At 35.4% G+C, this 20,167-nt stretch overlaps 2 protein-coding genes across 6 annotated transcripts in view; both read right to left on the reverse strand.

The window, feature by feature from the left end:
• Nucleotides 1-9,596, reverse strand: part of LOC104611454 (glycerol-3-phosphate acyltransferase ATS12, chloroplastic-like) — a 51,542-nt gene extending 41,946 nt beyond the window's left edge. For 4 of the 5 annotated variants that reach the window (XM_010278511.3, XM_088901613.1, XM_010278508.3 and 1 more), the window contains exons 1-7: nt 9,316-9,589; nt 8,796-9,180; nt 4,251-4,348; nt 2,656-2,742; nt 2,438-2,535; nt 906-963; nt 29-130 (exon numbers count right to left, since the gene is read on the reverse strand). In XM_010278511.3, coding sequence (XP_010276813.1) covers nt 29-130; nt 906-963; nt 2,438-2,535; nt 2,656-2,742; nt 4,251-4,348; nt 8,796-9,117 — 765 coding nt within the window. In that variant the 5' untranslated portion in view covers nt 9,118-9,180; nt 9,316-9,589. Of the gene's footprint in view, nt 1-28; nt 131-905; nt 964-2,437; nt 2,536-2,655; nt 2,743-4,250; nt 4,349-8,795; nt 9,181-9,315 lie in introns of all 5 variants that reach the window. The other variant, XM_010278509.3, reaches the window with a different exon arrangement.
• Nucleotides 9,597-15,011: 5,415 nt separating this feature from the next.
• LOC104611455 (HIT-type Zinc finger family protein) lies at nt 15,012-19,925 on the reverse strand. The gene is made up of 5 exons (XM_010278513.3): nt 19,606-19,925; nt 19,297-19,501; nt 17,141-17,209; nt 16,853-16,985; nt 15,012-16,185 (listed from the first exon to the last, which is right to left on the reverse strand). The coding sequence occupies exons 1-5, from the start codon at nt 19,823-19,825 to the stop codon at nt 15,487-15,489; spliced, it is 1,326 nt and encodes a 441-aa protein (XP_010276815.1). The 5' UTR covers nt 19,826-19,925; the 3' UTR covers nt 15,012-15,486.
• Between the last annotated feature and the right edge of the window lie 242 nt (nt 19,926-20,167).

Genomic DNA, 20,167 nt, shown 5'->3' on the forward strand with positions numbered 1-20,167 from the left:
TAACACAGTATAGAAAGATTAAGTATACCAAGTTCTCAGCAATATGTGGATTTGTCTTTTCAAGCAATAATGCAATAACAGCTGGGTCCGCCTCTGTCTGATGATTAGAGATCAAGACAACATTGTGGCCCTACATTTCATCATGGAGGATTATCGTATACAGCCATGAAAATAGCCAGTAACCATATGCAGAAAAAGAATGAATAAGCAGACAGAAAAGATGTCAAATAATTTTAAAAAATCAAAATAATAGAACTTCCAAACAAAAAGAACACTTTCCATACCAGAAAGGCATTCCTCATCAGAGGATGAGAGAACGCCAATGAGAATTACATATGGAACTAAAATGCTAATTGATCAAAATGTTCATTCAAGGTTAATTTTTTCAAGAGGCTTTAACTCTAAAACCATTAAATGACTTGAAGTGTTCAGCAAACATTGAGGAAAACAAATTCACAAAGTGACAACAATATGTTCAAAATCTTCCAAAGTATCATAATTTTTGTAGTGGTTGTTGACCACCAACATAACTCAACTAAGCCTTGTCCCAAGTCCCAACTATATGGGATTGGCTACATGAATCCTCTTCTGCCATTCCACTCTGTTCAGTGTCATATCCATTGCCTGACTGAGCCACTGACAGCAATTCATCCACCAAAGCCATAGTCCATAGTCTTAAGGAGACTCCAGCACCACTTTTTTTTCTGCTCAGAAACTCCAGCACCAGTTAAAGCAATTGGAATACCACCAAACCACAATAAACATAAACCTCCTCACTTTTAAGCTGCTTCAGCTTATGATTCATGCTTCAAGCACTCATTTCCAACACAAGTACGCTATTTCAGAACCAAATAATAGCACATAAACCACCAAAGAACAAAAAGATTATTGACTACGTTAATCACCTGCAGAAGCTTTTCTTCCACATCGTGGAAGATGGAGATGTTGCCAACATATGATCTCCTATAAGACAAAGCAAACAAGATTCAGAAGAAGAAATTAATTATAGAATAGTATGGCATAGGATATAATAAAACCTAGAAAACATGGAAACTCTTTTCGTGACAATAAATTTACTAAACGGTATAATGTTCAAAATTGGTGGGTGGATCACAGAACAGTAGGGTCAGCCAACCATACTTTTGGGGAGAAGCTTTATTTTCTAAAAGAGAAACTGAAAACTTGGAGGAAGAAGGTTAAAAGGGGGTTTGAGTTGACTAAGAAGGACTGTTTAGAGATTATTAGTAAAGTTGATAGGGCTGAGGAGCATGGACCTATGTTAGGGATGGACCAGTATAGAAGGCTGAAGGCTAGTGGGAGAAGAAGGGAAATTTTCATGCTCGAGGTGGATCACTAAGTTCTATGCTATGTTAGGGAATGAGGGAGATCACTAAGTTCTATGCTAAGTTCTTCAAAGAAAAATGGATTGGTCTTTGCTGATTTATCTTCGGAGGATGCAGGGGACCTAGAAAACCCTTCACAGAGGAAATTTTTCCAAGCTATTGAGAAGTTGGAGGGGGACAAGGCACCCTGTCCAGATGGTTTTGCAATAATTTTCTACAAGAGATGTTGGGATTTCTTCTTTTTTTTTATCAGCAAGACAATTTTTATTAATAAAGTAGCAAAAGTTACAATCAGTTACAAAAGTTATAGATAGCAGAAAAGCATTAATCTAATCTGCACCCACAAACAATCAGTTACAGTTCTCCCCAGTACAATGTAGATCTATTTGCCCCTTGTCTGTTTAGGGTATCCGCCATCCCATTTGTGCTCTGTTTGACCCAACCAAAGAGATGTTGGGATTTCTTGGAGTTGCATCATAATGGAACGTTAGAGGAAGTCTTGTCTAGCTCAAAACAAAACTGCAGTGGTGGCACAGGAGGCAGAGGAAGGAGGAGTTCTTATTTTTTTCCTGTTTCTTTTTTTTATGAAAGAGCCTCCTATAAAGAAGAATGAGAATGCATAATGCTATCTGAAAGGGGGGGTCCTATCAAAGCAGAGGCAAGAAAGTGAAGCAAGTGAGACTTCCCTTTCCTTTTCATTTTCTTTCCTTTCCTTTCTTTTTCTTATTTTTCTTTCTGAAGGAGACATGCATGAGGCACATGAGGCATATGCCTCTAGTAAACCTCATGCAAGAGGCATTTGAGGTGTACACCTAAGAGGCATCAACGCCTACAACATGTGCTTCAGGCCAGTTTGAGGGCACTTCACCTGGAGGTCCACCTCCAGATATACGTCTCCCACGCCTTTCAAAACATTAATGTATAGGTATAAGCATATGCACATATATAGACATCACAACAATATTGTATACAAATTTATAGTCACAAAAATCAAAGATCACACTGACTTTGACAATTTACAATCCAGTAAGCTAATTATCAAACCTTTACTAACAAAAGAAATAAAGAAATCAACACAAGAAAGTCATTCCCACCTGAAATCAATCAATGGCCTGATATAATTTTGGCCAAACATGAAATAGTCAAAAGGTTCTCGTATTGCTCTGTGGTGTGGTGAGAAGATAAAAGGATCCTGAAAATACATGGCAATTTCATATAAAAGGCATATAAATAAAATTTTCATTTAAAGATCCACATTAAAATTGATACCCAAAAAAATTGACAGAAAATAAATGCACAAAGTAATATTTACCTCTATGTCCAACAATATGCGATCAAATGCAACACCCATGTTCGATATTATTATTTCATCTGCCCTGGGATCTCCACTTTTAAGAACCTGAAAGTTGAAACATCAACATCAATATCTAAGCCTTATCCCAGATATGAGGTTGGCTACATGAATCCTGTTTTAACATTCCTTTATGTTTAATGCCAATCATCATCATTTATGGTAGAAAGAGAAATTACCCAAATATAGAGCATGAAGAAACATGGCATAAACAGTCATTAAATGAGAGAACACTACCATGCATTAGCATAATTCCTTATTTCTCGCAAAAGAAGTTTAATAATAACCAACACTAATAGCACATTCTGTCGTGATTGGGAAGTTTAACTGGGTAGATTAGCCAGGCAGTCAGGAACCACCAAGATTACCAAAAGCTCCATAGTTGACCATCACCTTTCTACTAAGAAGCAGTGTTTTAAAAGGTCTGAGAGGCATAAGCCTAGGCAAGGTGCCCCCAAAATTCCCTAAGGTGTATGCCAGAGGTGCCGATGCCTCTGAGGTGTACGTCTCAGGTCCATAAGGCATGCTAGAGGTGTATGCCTCATACAAAAAAAGCCAGAAAAAAAAAGAAAGAAAGAAAAAGGAAAGGAAAGGGCAAGAAAGAAAGAGAAGAAAGAGTAGGAGAAAAAAGATAAATAATAAAAAGAAAAAGAAAGGGAAGGGAAGGAATCCTCCTCCTTCTTCTGCTTCCTCCTCCTCATCTCCCTCCTCCTAAGGTGCCTCCTTGAGCTTGGGATGCTTACGCCTCTTACATTCTGAACTACACCTCACACCTCCAGACAGTGAAATGTCTCGTATCACACTTCCATGTTTTAAAACATTGCTAAGAAGTTTGACATATCAGAATTATTTTTACACAGAAATATAAAGAAAATATAGAAAAAAACTGAGCACATCTATAATTCTATATTTACATTACTATTAAAAATATAAGTAAGATTGTGGAACTTTCGTTTGACTAAAATACTAATTTTTGAATTTAGTCTCTATTCAATTGTGAGGTTTAAATTGTAAATTAAACTACTACTTTTCACCTCATTCAATTCCCTCTATTAAATCTTACATTTTTTGATAAATGAACAAAAAAACACCAAAAAGATAAAATATTATAAAAAGAATAATCTAACCAAACAGGTAGACCTATCAATGATACTTGAAACTTCATAACTCGATCCGACTATCACATATTTAGATGAGGTGTTTATGTAATCAGATTTGGATTTTGCAATATGCATCCAATAATAATAAAAAGCAAAAAGCATATAAAAACAAAAAATAAAAATGCATATTTATATTATTACTATCATTATCATCTAGAATTACCACGTGCAAAGCACATGTACGCTTACTAGTTAGATCCAAAAGGTGGAATGAAAAAGATATCTTTATCTGTAAATGAAATACATATTCAATCTCCTGAAGAAATCTTTTTCAAAAAATGTGATGGCATACTTACAAGCATGATGGTATTACACGAATAACAATTCAATGTTACAGAATACAAGCTTGAAAACATGCATACACATATTATAGCTTGTCTTTAAATATATTTTTACCGCATTTCGATAGTTCTGATATAATTCCTCCATCCCAGCAGCAATATTTGAAGGAAGTCTCCCAGATTCTTTCTCCTTTCTAATTCCCAATAGCAGCTCTGTCATTACAGATCAAACTTAAGACAAGAAAGCAAATACTTTAGAGTAACTTCCAAATAAAAAATAAAATAAAATAATGCATGTAATGATGCAGAATACTAGCAAAATGTTTAGAAGAACAGGTTTAGAGAAGGATGTCTGAAGCAAATAATACCATCTGTACAAGTTCAGATCTGCTGTGCATTCGATTAGAAGCCAGGAATTGTCACAAACACGTGGCATACAAGGGATGCACAAGCCAGAGCACATATGAAATTAACCATTTATTACAAAATAATAGGCAGAAAAGTATACCCTAATGACCAAAATACTTTTTCTTTGCCTTGCTTTTGTCTTCTAATCATCCCCCCCCCTGCCCCCAGGACCACATCAGCTCCAAATGGTGATAGCAACAATAACAAGTGGTGGAGGAATACTAATACTACTAATTATAATAATAATAGCAATAATTTCAAGTTCAGTGCAGAAGTTAAAACAAGGCAGGCTTGGGTACCTCCATTTGAAGAGTTTTTGAAACTAAATTTTGACGGAAGTAGTCAAGGCAACCCAGGTCCTTCTGGAATTGGAGGGGCCTTAAGAGATAAGGAAGGGAATCTAATAGCACTATATTCAGGACCAGTGAGGAATGGAGACTCGTTGAAAGATGAGTTGTACACAGTATTACAAGGTGTCCAGATAGCAAAAGAGATGAACGTGGAGAACCTGGTGATAGAAGGGGACTCCAAGGAGGTGGTGGGCTGGTTAAAGAATCCGGATTCAGCGATATGGTGCTATAGAGATGAAATGAAGAAATTCAAATGGCTAACACAACATATGAATCTGGTTATACAATGGGTAGGGAGGGAAGCTAATTGTTTGGCACTTTCGCCGATTCTTTAGCCAAGCAAGGAGTAATGATTGATCAGTTGTTTTGGGCACAGTTGTAAATCTCTTGCTGTTTTTCTTTAAGGCTATGTTTGGTTTGAAGGAAAAAGTAGGGAAAGGAAGAGAAATGCAGGAAAACCTATACAAGATTTATAAAGGTTTTTCTTCCTTTCCTTTCCTTTCCCTACTTTTTCCTTCAAACCAAACATAGCCTAAGTGTGAGGCTGCACCTCACACCTCTCCTTGGGAAGCTTGTAACAGCTACTTACTATTTATGATATCAATGAAATTTTAACTTTATTCATAAGAAAACAATAATGAGAATAATACTACCAATAATAATAGAAACAACAATAACCATAATTAGAATAATGATACTATTCTAATAGATTAACCAAATGATCCATTGTACAAACAAGACCTTATATTTTTGGTAGTAAACAAAAAAGATTTTTTTTCAAATAAAAAGAGAATACATCAAACAAAGTGATGAGGAATCACCAACAAAAAGGAAAGAAACAAAAGAAACGACAAAATACAAAGACCTTATCAGCCACCCCCAACATCTTCCATTTCTAAATTAGACCAAAACCTGCCTCAAAGGACTCATTAGACAATTTTTTATAGTAAAAATAAAATTTCATTAGAAAAGAAAAAAGTTACATCCTATCCAGATGTTAAGGCAACACCCAAAGATCAGGCTCATTAGACACTTTTTTGAATTCTGGTAATATCAAAATCCAATCCAGCAGCATAGCTTCTCCTTGCTTCTTGACTTTCCTTCATAGGTCCTTCTATTTCTTTCTTTCCATATCTCCCGAAAAACTGCAAAAGGTGCACAACTCCAAAAAATTTTTGCTTTTTACTCCCATGGAGAATCAGCCAAAGAGCAAAGATATCACTAGGAGACATCAGAATTCCAAATCTTCATATCAAACAAAATCTACGAGTTAACTTCATGTTTGAAAAGAATTTCAAGCTGACGAAGTGATGATCATGCCCATTAGGCAGGTACTAATACTAGGAATTGCTACTTGGGTGAGCTCAAGTTAAGCATTTGTCAAAATTTGAATCGGCTTGGCCCAAGGGCCTGGGCCTGATGTTGTGTAAATTTGTATCATGTTGAATACTTCAATTTTACTGTAAATTTCATATATGATACTGTATCCATCTATATTTGTGAAACTTAGTAATAGCAACAATGGTAGCCAAAAAAACCTGATCTACATCACTCCCCTATCTTCATCTCTTTGTTCTAGGTCAATGGAGGTTTAACTAGTGTAAACATGAATGAGCTTCTCCACCTTTAATTTCCTAGCTACTTATGCTAAGGGGATGATTAAAAGGAACAGACCATGAATGAGCTTCTTCACCTTTAAATCAGCCAAATGTCATCATGGTCTCCAAGTCTCATTTTCTACCTGCATTGCATCACCAACCTCCCCTTCAGACCGACCATTATGCAACATTAAAGGAACACTCTCCTCTCCACCTTTCCTTTAGGTTCTGTTTCCAAGAAGTAGGTGGCATCCCATCTTTGAGAGTATTATTCAATTGACGATCACAGTCCTATCTTGCAACATCTCAAAAAGAGATCCATTACATGTAGTGTTTCTCTTGCTAGCACACCCCACCATTCATGTGTACTCAATGTGCCATTGTGTTTATTAACACTTGTTTGTTGCCCTCTCCTCCCCATTTCTCTATAAATCGTGAGAGAACCCAAGGACAAGTGGGAGACACCAACCTAATTAGACTATCTTTAAAGCAATAGGTTAATTTCAATGAAAATTTTGAACCATTGAATTATTATTTTAATAATAGTATTATTACCCCTAAGTCACTAAAAGTACATGAAACAGCACATGAGCAACAAAACACTTCAGATTGAAACATGTTAGTATCAAACGCCATCAAAGCCATTAACAACTTGCCAACCCAAATAAACACAAGTAAGGATTAGAGTGGCAAGCCATCATTAGAAGATGAGACAACAAGAGGGTTAGAAAGGGATTTTGTGGAAGGGGAAATAAAAAGGCAGTCTTTTTTATGGGTAGATCTAAAGTCTTGGAACCACATGGATTTACAATGGCTTTCTATCAGGATTGTTCGGAGAATAGCTTTCTATTAGGATTGTTGGGAAGTGTTGAAAGATGAGTTATGTGAAGTATTTAAGGAATTTTCAAATAAATATATCATCAGCCCTAAAGTCAATGCAACCTTTATAGCCTTGATCCCAAAAAAAACCCAATGCAAGCCAACCTAAAGACTTTCAACCCATAAATTTGGTGACCAATGTCTACAAAATAATTGCTAGAGTCCTTTTTTTTTAGGATTAAAGTGGTACTTCCCTCCATCAGCAGCTAATTCCAAGGGGCTTTTAGTCAAGGGAGAAAAATAATTGATCAACTCCTAATAGCCAATAAAGTCTCTTCGGAGACATCCGATAAAATTGGAATCCTAATAGCCAATGAATGTTTAGAGGAAATGAAGAGATCTAGAAAGGAAGACTTTGTTTGCAAATTGGACATGGAGAAAGCTTATGACATAGTGGATTGGACTTTCCTATTAGAGGTGACGAAAATCATGGATTTGGGGAGAGATGGTGCAATTGGGTGTTTGGTTGTATATGATCTTGTCATTTTTCCATCCACATTAATGGAATGGTGAAAGAGTTATACTTCAAAGGTTATCCTCTCTTACCTTTTCCTTTTTACTCTAGTAGCTGATGTTTTTTGTAAACTCCTCTCTAGAGCTGTCAAGGAAGAGATATAAAATTCAATCATTATTCTTTGTATTTCCATCCACACAAGGGATTCCTTCTATTTCTTTGAAGTTCCCACTTGTCATCTGTAACTCAAGGTTCATCAAGCAATAAACCAGGAAGAGAAACCATAGAAAACAAAACCATTGGATAAGGATAACCATTAGAAACAAAACACAGGTTAGGAAAATCAATGCAGTAGCAAAAGGATTAACGGAAGAATTGCAAACATGTAAAAATTGACAGTTTCTAACCTAAGTTTTAAGGAGTGTTCAGTACAGTGTCGTGTTCATTCTTCAATTAATTCTGAAACCCAAAACCCGGTTAGGGTGCTTGCTTGGCAAGTTTAGTGGTTCTAGAACAACCAAATCATGGTTCCTAAACACAAAATGCCATCAATTTTTTAATACACCAAAATTTCATGTTTTCAACCACAAAGCCTTTTTTTCTCCTTGGCTGAAGCAAGCGTGATGTTCCATATTCTGCTGATGAGAGTAGGATGTCACCGGATATAACTGTGAAACATTATCATTGTTCACATGATTTTAACCATAAAGCCACATAGGAAACACATTCATTTAGGTTATATGGTTCAAAACACAACCAGCTAATGACAGAATACTCTCAACTGAGTTGCATGGTTCAAAACACTAGTTTTCACCAATGGGGCCTAGTATTTTCAACTACACCACAACCGAACACCATCTTGGAGTTATGTCTCTTTCCTGTTAAAAATTAAAATGCTGACGAAAAGAACAGCAGAGAAAACAAAAACCATCTGACAATCATTCTTAACAAAACGAATTCAGAATACCAACCTTCTTCGCTCCGAACATCAAGAAATGTCCGTGAATGGCTGACTTCCTTCTCTGCCCCTGAATCTGAGGCAAGAACTGCCGCATTTCCAGGCAAACCCCTCTTACCCATCGGCTCTTTATCTTCCACCAATTCCGCCATGGATCTGACCTTCGACGACGAATAAAACGTACAAGTACACCGCCGAACACCCAACCCTCTATATCTAGAAAAAGAATAAGAAATCGGAGAAACCTTCGAAGTAGTAGAAGACAACGAAGTGGAACAAACCCTAAGCCTCGGAAAAGTTCCACAAACAGAAGGCGCAGCCGAAAAACTCAACATAGCCCAACAAGAATGAAAAGAACAAGCCTTGAACACTCCTTAGTCCTATCAGTAAAGCCACTCCTGTAATTGGAAACAAATAGTGCAATCGATTGATAAAGAGCAAGAATTGGCTTCTTAACAACGAGAAGTAGAATCAAAAGTGAAAACAGAAATCCTAATCCTAATTCGAGGCCTCAAAGTTCGAAAAGCTACTACCTGCAGAGCGGTGGAAGTTAATCACTGAGATTTTTCGATTTCTTTGATGTTTACTATTGAAAGAAGATGAACCGAGATGAGGAAAGGACTGTGAGTGGAGATTCATTCCATGATGTGTTCAATAATGCAGAGCATAAAAGGTAAATTATTCTTGGTTACGTCAACCGAATAGTCTGTAATTCGAGAAAATTAAAATAAACAGAACGAAGGGAGTAGAGAAGGCGAAAGACCAGATGCAGAAGTGGGATAGAGATTGCGGTGAGCAGTAACAGGAAGTGAGCATCACGTCAGCTACAACGAAAGCTTTGTCTAGGTCTGAGACAAGACTTGACCATCAATTGGGTTCCCCCACGTGGCTTTACATTATTGACTAGCCTTCGGCGGGCGGACGAGCTTTTCACAGTCTACACATGGGAACCGACAAATTTGAAGTCTGCAAGGGACACGTGGAGAAAGAATTGATCGTCCCAGAGATGAGCGGCTGTAGCGTTGCGTAGCGTTTCATACTTTATTATTGATTGGGACTGATTCCCGTTTTGCGACCGGATATGTTTACCACGACGCTATCAACATGCTATTAACAAGACGGGTACAGCCGCACATATAGAATATGCTACAGCCCGACTACGCATTATGCTTTAACACAACTAGTTTAGAGTGGTTGTGACTTGTGATTCAATTAAGTCCGGATCACCTGCCAATAAAATACCTTCCAACCCTCTGCCAACGTAATCTCACACCGCACATCTCATATATAGTGGGGGTCCTACTTTTATGGTGGGTATTAGTTTCATGGTGAGATGTGCGGTGTTAGATAAAGTTGGTAGAGGGTTAAAAAGATGTTTTGTTGGCAGAATATCTCAATTCGATTTTAAAGACTTATTCATGGGTCAGGCTCAGGCTTGGCCAAATTTTGAATGGGCTCGGCTTGAATAATGAACCCAAAACTAAGGTTCAAAATATCAATACACTAATATGGGCATATTGGACAAATCAATACAGCTTTTGATACTTTTTTTTTATTTTTTTTTGCAACTAGTTCAGGGAAGCCGGTTTAGGCCTCCTCCACACCTTAAACCGGTCATACCCCCGATACAGCCATTATAAGGGCATATCGAAGGGGTCCTGGAACGATACGTATCAGTCGATACATTGAACCTTGCCCAAAACAATGAAAGTCACAGTCGGGCCTGAAACCCAGCCCATGAACATGTCTCGTTACAATCATGATCGGGCTCAAGCTTCACTTTCTAATGAGCCCGACCCATTCTCCACTAGTTTCGAGCCCACATCCGCTACATGCACCCTATAGACAAGACACTATAGCCACACATAGGGTCAAAAGTGACCAAAGAGCATTGATAGGGATGCAAACAAAAAGGATTGGGTTTGGTTAAGGGTATTATCTGATTTGATCCGAGATCCAATCGGATCTCATAAAATACTTATTTGAATTTGAATTCAAATCCGATCAAGATGTTAGGTATCTGAATATGATCGGATCCGATTTCACTTATAAAACAATAGATTATTTCAATTATTTTTATCATATATATACATGTTTTTTATAAAAATTGCAAAAATGCAATATATATAGAATAGGGATCATCTTATCCAATCTGATCCAAATATCCGAAAAACTGGGTATCCGAATCCAAAAAAACAGGACCAGACTTCGGATCAGGATCATGATCCGATCCATTTGCACCCCTAAGCATTGAAATGATTTGTAGGTCAGGTTTCAAATGGGATAATTTAATGGGAGGAAAATTATACTTATACTCTAGGGGAGTTCCTTTTTTGGATTTTGAGAGTAAGTTTTGGCCAATAGGATTTTGGTTTTCAATGACCAAGAAGCCCATGTTACTTTTTCATATTTATGTGGGGATTATGGAAATTTTATTTTTGTTGGGGTAAGTGATGCCCATTTAATACGTGGTTAAATAACTTTTCCACCTTGGGGCAAAGTTGCTAACATTTGAATGGGACAAAAATGCCCGTTTTAATTATAGATTATTATGGTTAAAATGGTCATTACCTTATTTACCTGGGAAATAAAAGAGCATGGATAACTTACCAAAAAGAAAACGAAGTCTTAAAATATTTGCAATTTCTCACTATAACATCGAGATATAGGTGAAATTGATTTCTGATATATGAAAAGTGGAATCCTTTAGGGTATATAATAATAATAAGAAGAAGAAGAAGAAGAAGAAGAAGAGGAAGAAATTGTAAAGTCATATTCAATGATCAAAGCATTTTTGCTCATCAAGGTGGACTGTTATTAACAAAGAAAAATTATTATGCCGGAAAGATCGACCAATCAAAGCCCCATGAATTTTCATGAAGACCCATAACGAGTTATGATACCGATTAATTGATTATAAATTTTTCATGTATCATATCTTTCCTTTTTGGCATCATAATTGAACTCACTTAACAAAGGTATAACAAGTGGAAAGACTGAGCCCATTTGGGAGGGTTTCATCTTTGATTCACTAAATATAACTTTTAGGCTTTTCATGTGGAATCCACCTTGGCAAACCAGAAGCCTACATGAAAACTATCCCAAACGGGTAATCTTTGGCACATTTAGCTTTGATATAGGACATATAAAGAGATGAAATTGAGATATGTTAAGTTGAGTTGAGATATGTTAAATAAGCATATGAAAGTTTAAAGACGACATTTTCTTTTTTCAGTTTAAACCAAAAGTTCAAAATGAGATTTTTTGTCAGTTTTCGAAACAAAAAACTCAAAAGTCATACACAACAAAGAACCTTGTTTTGTGTGTGTGTGTTTTTGTTTTGTTTTTCTTTGTTTTAAGAAGTAATTTACTTTCAAACCATCTGATTTTGCTTTGTTTGAGAAAATTGCAGCAACAGAAAAAAGGAAAAATAAAAATTCATGTTAGAGAATACTCTACATGTCCCAAAAAAGATGAGTGTGGCAAAGATGCAGTTGTTGGCATGGATGAGTAAAAAAACTATGGAAAGAATAGGATCAAAAAATAAAATCATTCAAAGGAACTTAGGATTAGCTTTTATAGATAATAAAATACCATCTATAGCACCTATAAATAATCATTTGCAAATCAAAGGGGCTAGAAGCACTTAGGGCAGATAAAAAAGGACATGGGTTGAGATAGTAAGAAATGATTTAAGGGCTTATAATTTAATAATGGTTGTAACACTAAAAAGAGAAGAATAGAAAAAACAGGATTCATGTAGCTAACTCCATATAGTTATGACAAGGCTTAGATGATGACGATAATGATATTGGATCGTTAAACCATAAAATCAAGGCCATGTGGTGGTTTTGATTTGTATTTGAAACTAAACATCCCTTTTGTCCATGTTGTAGTTGTTTTGTGCTTCAAAAAACAAAACTGCCCGAGTTGGTGTTCTCCATTGTATATGATTTTGCTTTTTTGTTTTCCAAAACAAAAACAACATAATCACGCATTGTCATTAGTGATTACCCCCTAAAACTAGGGATGCAAACAGACTGGATCGGATTGGATCCGACACTGTTTATGACAGATCCAATCTGATCCGAAGGTCCGATCGAATAAGATAGGTAAGGATCTAATTTGAATCCAATCGGGAAGTCAGACCTTCGAATCTGATCCAATCCAATTTGTTTTCTTCAAAAATTAATAAATTATTAAAATAAAAATAAAATGAACCAATTTAAATAAAGAAAAACAAAATTATTTCCATCATATATATATATATACATGTGTTTTATAAATAAATAAATAATATAACGAATTTACAAAATACAAAATAAATAACATATTTATAAATAAAAAAATAATATGCTATATATATTTAAATAAATAAATATATAACATATATCGGATCAGATAAGGGTGATCCGAGTCCAATCCAATTCGGATCACCCCTACTTAAGACCTTCCTTTTTATTGCAAGTTGTAATATGATTATAGGTGTATCCCACAAGTATCAGGTTTGCGTATCAATCAGATACAATGTGATATAGACCATACGCAACACAACCATGCCTTTTTGTTAAAAACTGAATTTGACAAAGGGGCAATTCGAACCTATGTCTCCCACCACGCCTCACACTTGTGTTTCAAATCAACCCCTAAACCACTAACCTAATTTAATTGTTGTGTTCATTAGTGAAATAAAATAACTTTTATTAAATATTGCATGTATATACTACATGTAATCTAAATAAATAACACATTTATGTTTAAATATTCCTACTAAAAATTAAAAGAATAATATTCAAAATTGTTATTTTATAAACTAATAGAATAACCGAATAAATAACCTATCAAATTCACATTAAAATCAAAAAATTATTTTGATCTCAAGAAATTTATGCAAATAAAAATATTAATAATAGAATAATATTTTAGTACTTAAAATTAATATATATCAATTATTAATTAATATTCTAATTTACTTCACATTAAATATTTACAAATATTTGGAAATAGAATATTAAATAGAATCTATAAACTCTACCAATTAAAATTTATACCAAAAATGGTTTTTAATTTTAGAAAAATATAGAAACAAAAATACTAATAATGTAATAATTATATTAATAATTAAAAAATTGCAACATATATAATATAATTTTTAATTTTTAATTCCTATATATATTTTCGAAATTTTAACAAATTTGATATATTTTAAATTGAAAAATTGAAATTATATATTTAATAAATTATTAATTGATATTTTAATTTAAATTTGGAAATTTAACATTTGGTTGATTTTTTTGTTAATGTAAAAAAGTAGGAAATAGTAAAATAAAAAATAATTGATATAATAATTAAAATACAATATGTGTATATTTTATGTGTCTTAGACTCTTGATTGATGCATTATCTATAAAATCATATGATATTTATGCATCTTGACATATTAACTGTAATATACTTTTCATATATAGTATTAAAATGTACATTTCTTAAGTATTATTTGATTTTAAATTTGATGTTATTAATATATTTATGAAATTTATATATATTTTCCTAGCATATTCAAATCTTTTGTCCACGTCCATATATTTCTAAAGTATACTCGTATCCCTATCTGTATCCATATCCAAATTATCCGATAGAATACTCAATACCAATACTTTTAACTTTGGTTGTATCATGTGTTGGTTTTTGAGTGAAAATATCTTTGCCAAAGAAAATACAAAATATAGCAACTAGCCAAGTTATATAATCACTTAGCACTACAATTTTAGAGCCTACTCTACTTACGGTACGCTTGAGATTTTGGAAATTTGCTTTCCATTCGACTCGTTAAATTGGACGAAAAAGACTCTTTTGTCCTTAGTTATTCTTCGAATTTGGATAACATGCCTTCATTAAACAAATCTTTGACCTTCAAAAAGATCCATCAAACGAATTGGGCTGGATTATTTCTCCCGAATCGAACATCGAGTGAAGCTCATTTTACTCATCGAGAGGGAAGGGAAGAGAGAGAATCGAATGAAAAAGAAGAGTTTGCTCATTTAGGTCGAGAGTCGAGACTCGAGAGAAAAGAACAATAATGTTGTAATTTTCTGTTGCTGTTTTTTAAAGCTAGGGCTGCAAGTCTGTAACTTGGGCGGGCTCGAGTTGAGAATTTGTCAAAATTTGAAGGTCCTGGACCTGACACTGTCAAATGCTGAAGTTTGTTTTCAATGCAGACTAAATAAAATAAAACCCAAAGCAAAATTACATTAGAATTTGCACTATTCTCACTTGTACAGTTGTACTCCCATGGATTTGTACTAGTGAAATGAAATTGCACTGCAAACAAATGGAGCCGGAAGGAAAAATGAAAATGTATAGCATACTAATAAGAACATATTACCGATACCATCCCAGGCTTGGTTTTCTGACTTTCTCCCGTAACCTTATAATTTAGCACCAAACTTCCCAGGTAGTGTGCAGAAAATTTATATCGTCCCAGGTTAAGTTGAGACGCCAAGCATAACAACACTTTTTTTCATACCTGAAACTCTTAACATCCTGTACTCTTTGACAGGAAACTGTAATTATATTTGGACCTCAAATTTGTGACATGGGAGGCCATTACAATCATGGGAGTTGGAACATGTGTGATGGTTCTCAACAGATGCTTGGTTCAGCATCTGGTTTCTTGTTGCCTTGAGGCAATGAATTCCAAATTTTCAGAACCCCGGTATCTCCCCTTCCTCTAATTCCTCCTCCATGGAAAACATTCCACTGTTATGAAGGGCATCTCTTATTCCTTCCAATTCCATTTCTTCATCAAACTGACCTTCCAGGTCAAGAAATCCATCAGGATTGGCTTGTTCTATGAGGCCTGAGTAAGCATCTCTAAGATCTTGGCTAAAATCAAAATCCACATTCTCTGCAACTCGCAAATCTTTTGGAATGGAATCAAAATAAACATCTTTACCTTCTGCTGTATACTTTCGTAACTCATTCCCCAATAAGGGATTTCCTTCTTGGGGAACTCCTGACAATTTTATTTCAGAAGATTGGTTATCTTCTTCATCAGACCCTCTTTCCTGAACTTGTGCAACATTAGAACTCTGAAAATTTTCCATAGGCTCTTGATTTATATACTTCAGAAGATCGAAAATCTGGGTATCAGAGGACATGCCATCTTCTTCTATTTCCTCTTCCCTGAACAAAACACCTTTTGGGCTTGGTTGATCATTGCTAACAGACTCCGTAACATCTACCTTCTGAAGAGATGGTTCCGAATCTCTAATAATATCAAAATCATAGCTATCTGAAGGTAGAAAAACATGAATAACAGGGTACTCCACAATAGTTATGCCAGCCAACTGTTCTCTTATAGGGGCTTTTATGTCCAACTCACGGAATGGTGACTGAGAACCCTATAGAAAATAAGACATGATAAGATTATGTTCCACATGGAGATGTTCTGATTTAGTATATTTAAAATGTATAAATAAAGTATACTCATCTGGCAGATGATGCCAGTGTTCACTGACATGTGTTCTGGACATTCAAAAGAGGGGGGGAGGGAACTGGATGAGCCACAATCTGACTCCTTGACTCCCCCAAGTTGAACCTACTTCAAAAAGGGGAAGCTGAGTCCTAGTAATGAACAACACACAGAACTAATATGCACATACATCAGCATGGCACCAACTGTGAATTGACTCCTTCCATCAGTTAAGAATTTTAATGAATGATACATAGCACAAACATGAACAGATTTAAGCATGTCATACCCGCCTAGGCACAAAACTAATAATAAGTATATTGATCCACAGCCTAAATATGAACAAATGAATCACTTCCTTTATCAACATCCATACAAGGATAGTGAAGGATAACAAGAAAGATATATAGAATATCTAGCCAAATATAAAAGAAAAGAAAATGGTAAGGGGGACTTTACAGCCAGAAATTTTCTAGGCGGAGCCCACTGAATAGTATATCAAAATTCCTAAACATATGCCATGTATAGTGGTAATGCATTGATGAATGAACCGGCGGTCAATAGAAAAGCTTCTTATTCCTAAAACATAATGGTACCTTTGGATTTATCTGAATGAAGAGCTTAAGGTGTTCCAAAGGCTCCTTGCAAAATGGTTTCAGTTGATGATTCAATGGACCAGATACCAGATGCTTCTCAATTATGGAGCAGAGGTTTGTGTTCTCATCTACTCTGAAATGAGATCAAAAAAGAAAAAAGAAAAAAGAAAAAAGAGGGAAAAGATCAATTGTGTATTTTTGCACCTGAGATGCTACCGCCACACAGTAGCATGTTAAGCACAAAAGACAAATAAATACATAGAATTAGGACTAATTTGACAATCTTACCTGTGGTCAAGAAGAACAACATTTGTCGAATGAAACCGCCATTCAATTGTCCAGGAAATAGATTCCTTCCTGAAAAATAAAACACAAGAAGCAATTATCTGTGGTACATTTAAAACAAAGTTGCAAGAGTCCTACACAATTGCAACTATCACCAAAAGAAATTAAATTCCCTTAACAAATGCTACAAATGAATGTGGAGTATCAGTACCCATATCACCAAAAAACTGTTTTATCAATGGGGGTAATTGGGACATGCAATAAACTTAACTTCAGATAAAGAATTAGGTCGCATCTTACACAAATTTTCACATAACATGCATACCAAGAGACAGATACACTAGTTCAACAAATACCATTATCACATTCAAGTAAATACAGTAGAGGAACATGGAAATCTGGACTCTACAGGCCTAGAATGCTTGCATAGTACAGACACATTTTATTCTTAAATAATAAATAGAATGACCTTCACCTAAAAGAAACTTGTGAAAATTAAAAGAAGTCAAAACTAAACATGTGTCTTACAGGTTACATGCCATGAACGGCTTAGATTTTCATACCTATTTGTAGTTTCACCCTTAGGAGCCATTGTTTGGTGCGAAGGTAAAAATCCTAAGCTGAATGGTGTGAAAACACAGGTTTGAGTCTTGGGAGTGGCCACTTCATGCTAAATTACTAAAGGGTAGGTTCATATCCACTCCACTCCTCTTAACACCCTGGATAGATGGTATTGGCAATAGGTAATGACTTTTTATTAGTTTTTTGATAGGAAATGTTAACTTTCAATGATGATTTTAAATAAAAAATAAAAATTACAGTTATCACCACCCACGAGAAGAATGGAAAACCAGAACAAAAAACCTTATAAACAAGCCCCAAAAAAAGCCTCCCTGATAAGTCCTTGCTTAGCTAAAGCGTCAGCCGTTCCATTTGCAGACCTTCTTACCCATTTAAATTGCACCCTATTCTCCCTTGCTAAGCTAATAATCTCTCCTAGAGGCTGTCTAAGCAACCATACTCCCAAGTTTCTAGATTGCATCCATTCTATTAAACTTTTTTATTAGTTTTACCCATACATATTGAACTTATTGATGGATTAAGACTTGGGATTGAACTGAGGCACTGAGCATTATCAGATTTTGAGGAATGTCAAGATGCATTTTTTGCATCTTCTACTGTATCAGGAACAGAATGCAGAGCCCAATATATTGTGCTTTGGGTCTTATTCAGAACTGAAATTGATTATCTGAAACTTCAGTTCTGAATAGCCAGTAGAACTGGAGAAACTTGATTATAGAAGGTGATTGGCAGGTGGTTATTTCAAGGCAAACAGCAGCAGAATAAACTGCACATATGTTCTGCTTCATATTAAGAGAAGCTAAATATCTTTAGAGCCACCTAAATTAATCATTCAGGTGGATGCCTAGGTCACCAAATGGGCTGGATGATCCTTAGAAAAAGTGGGGGTGTGAAGGTAAGAAACTTGAATGGGGTTTGCCAAGGCCAGGGAATGATCTATAAATTAAAAAAACTAACCCTAAGCTCTAAGAACCCCATATTTGCTACTGTTGTTCATTCAATTTTTCTTAATACAAGATATTTCTAAAAAAGAAAATATAATTAAAATTATAAAACCATTTTTTGTACGGATCAAGAATTTAAGACCCTAACATGGACTTGTTTGGGCTTGCCCCAAGAAGCTTGATACAAAAGCACCTTGCAGAATTAATAATGAAAGTAGCTATTTGAAATAATATGATTGGGAAAAACATAAAGAAATAGAAAGTTTGACATGCTTGAATATATTTCAATTGTTATATTTCATTTTATTTGTGTATTTTTCACTTTGTTAAGTGCTTGAAGACCATTTTAGAGATAGATTAACACTGAGTTGTAAGCTATCACTGTACTCCTTCCAGGGACCAAGAAGCCACATAACGTGATAAAAACCCTCATCTAAAACCCGCCAAACCAAAAACTAAAACCAGAAGCACCAGGTACTTGTATCTCCTAAATTTCTAAAATAACAACATTAAATTGTACACATTAAACCTAAAGACTGATAGCAAGAAACATAACATATTAAAGGGAAAACTATTGCCAAAGCAAGAATAAGCAAATAGACAAGCAAATTGAGAAGCACATTAGAAACTAACCTTTGGTCATATCGTGATTGGTTCTTCTCCCTCCTTGTCATTCCACTTGGGAGAAAAAGAAGCCGCGTACGACGCTTACTTGCCGCATTCCGAAGAAGGTAAAGCCTATGGGGTAGTCTGAAAGAAGGATACCCGACTGACCACCCATTTCGCCGTCTCTGAGAAGCTTCGGCTACTCTTTTTGCTTCCTCAAGAAGATTATAATCTACACAAAAAAATATAAATAAGTAAATAAAAGTAAAATCAGAGATAAAACCGAAAAGGGTACTGAATGAACAAGGAAAAAGCAATTGAGGAACAAATAAGCACCAGATATGAGGAGATTATCGTCGAACTTTGAGAGAGGGACGAATTGGGTTCGGTCCCTCTTGCCCGTACAGCTAGTACGCTTCTTGTGAGCTTTGACGCAAGGAAGGCTGCAAGAGCGAAGATGGCAACCCGGGCATCTGTATTTTGATGGATTGCGGCCACACTCTTGGCAGGTAGGAGCCTCCTTAGGGTTTGAAGTAGCTGCTGCTTCTTTCTCCATCACAGGGTTTTAGAGCTTTGTGCATGGAGCGTTCTACGTTTGTTCTGGTTGGGGGCTTTAGGTTAACCACTAAAACTCTAAAAGCTTAATCCAAGGATACTTTTTGATGAAAGGTAAAATTGGAATTCTAATAAATTAAGCATTTTGGGCATAACAATACCGGCGTGCGCGTCATGGGTCGAGTAAAAAAAAAAAAAATACTTGGATCAAAAAAGTTTTTTTTTTTTTCTAAAATGACTGTTTATGTAACCCGAACCGAACTGAGCCAACCCATTTATATTAAGATTTGGGTCTTCATTATCTTTTATATATATTAATACGATTGGTGTATTCGTGGCACTC

This window comes from Nelumbo nucifera, chromosome 3 (assembly GCF_055504915.1).
Source record: "Nelumbo nucifera cultivar China Antique chromosome 3, China Antique-T2T, whole genome shotgun sequence".
NCBI lineage: Eukaryota > Viridiplantae > Streptophyta > Magnoliopsida > Proteales > Nelumbonaceae > Nelumbo > Nelumbo nucifera.

Bases quoted from the DNA above. Each gene is read 5' to 3' on its own strand.
- LOC104611455 (XM_010278513.3), bottom strand. From the start codon at position 19,825: ATGGAGAAAGAAGCAGCAGCTACTTCAAACCCTAAGGAGGCTCCTACC. The intron at 17,210-19,296 runs GTTAGTTTCTAA...TTTATTTTTCAG, and splicing joins CAATCACGATATGACCAAAG to GAAGGAATCTATTTCCTGGA. The intron at 16,186-16,852 runs GTACCATTATGT...TATTTTCTATAG, and splicing joins TCATTCAGATAAATCCAAAG to GGTTCTCAGTCACCATTCCG.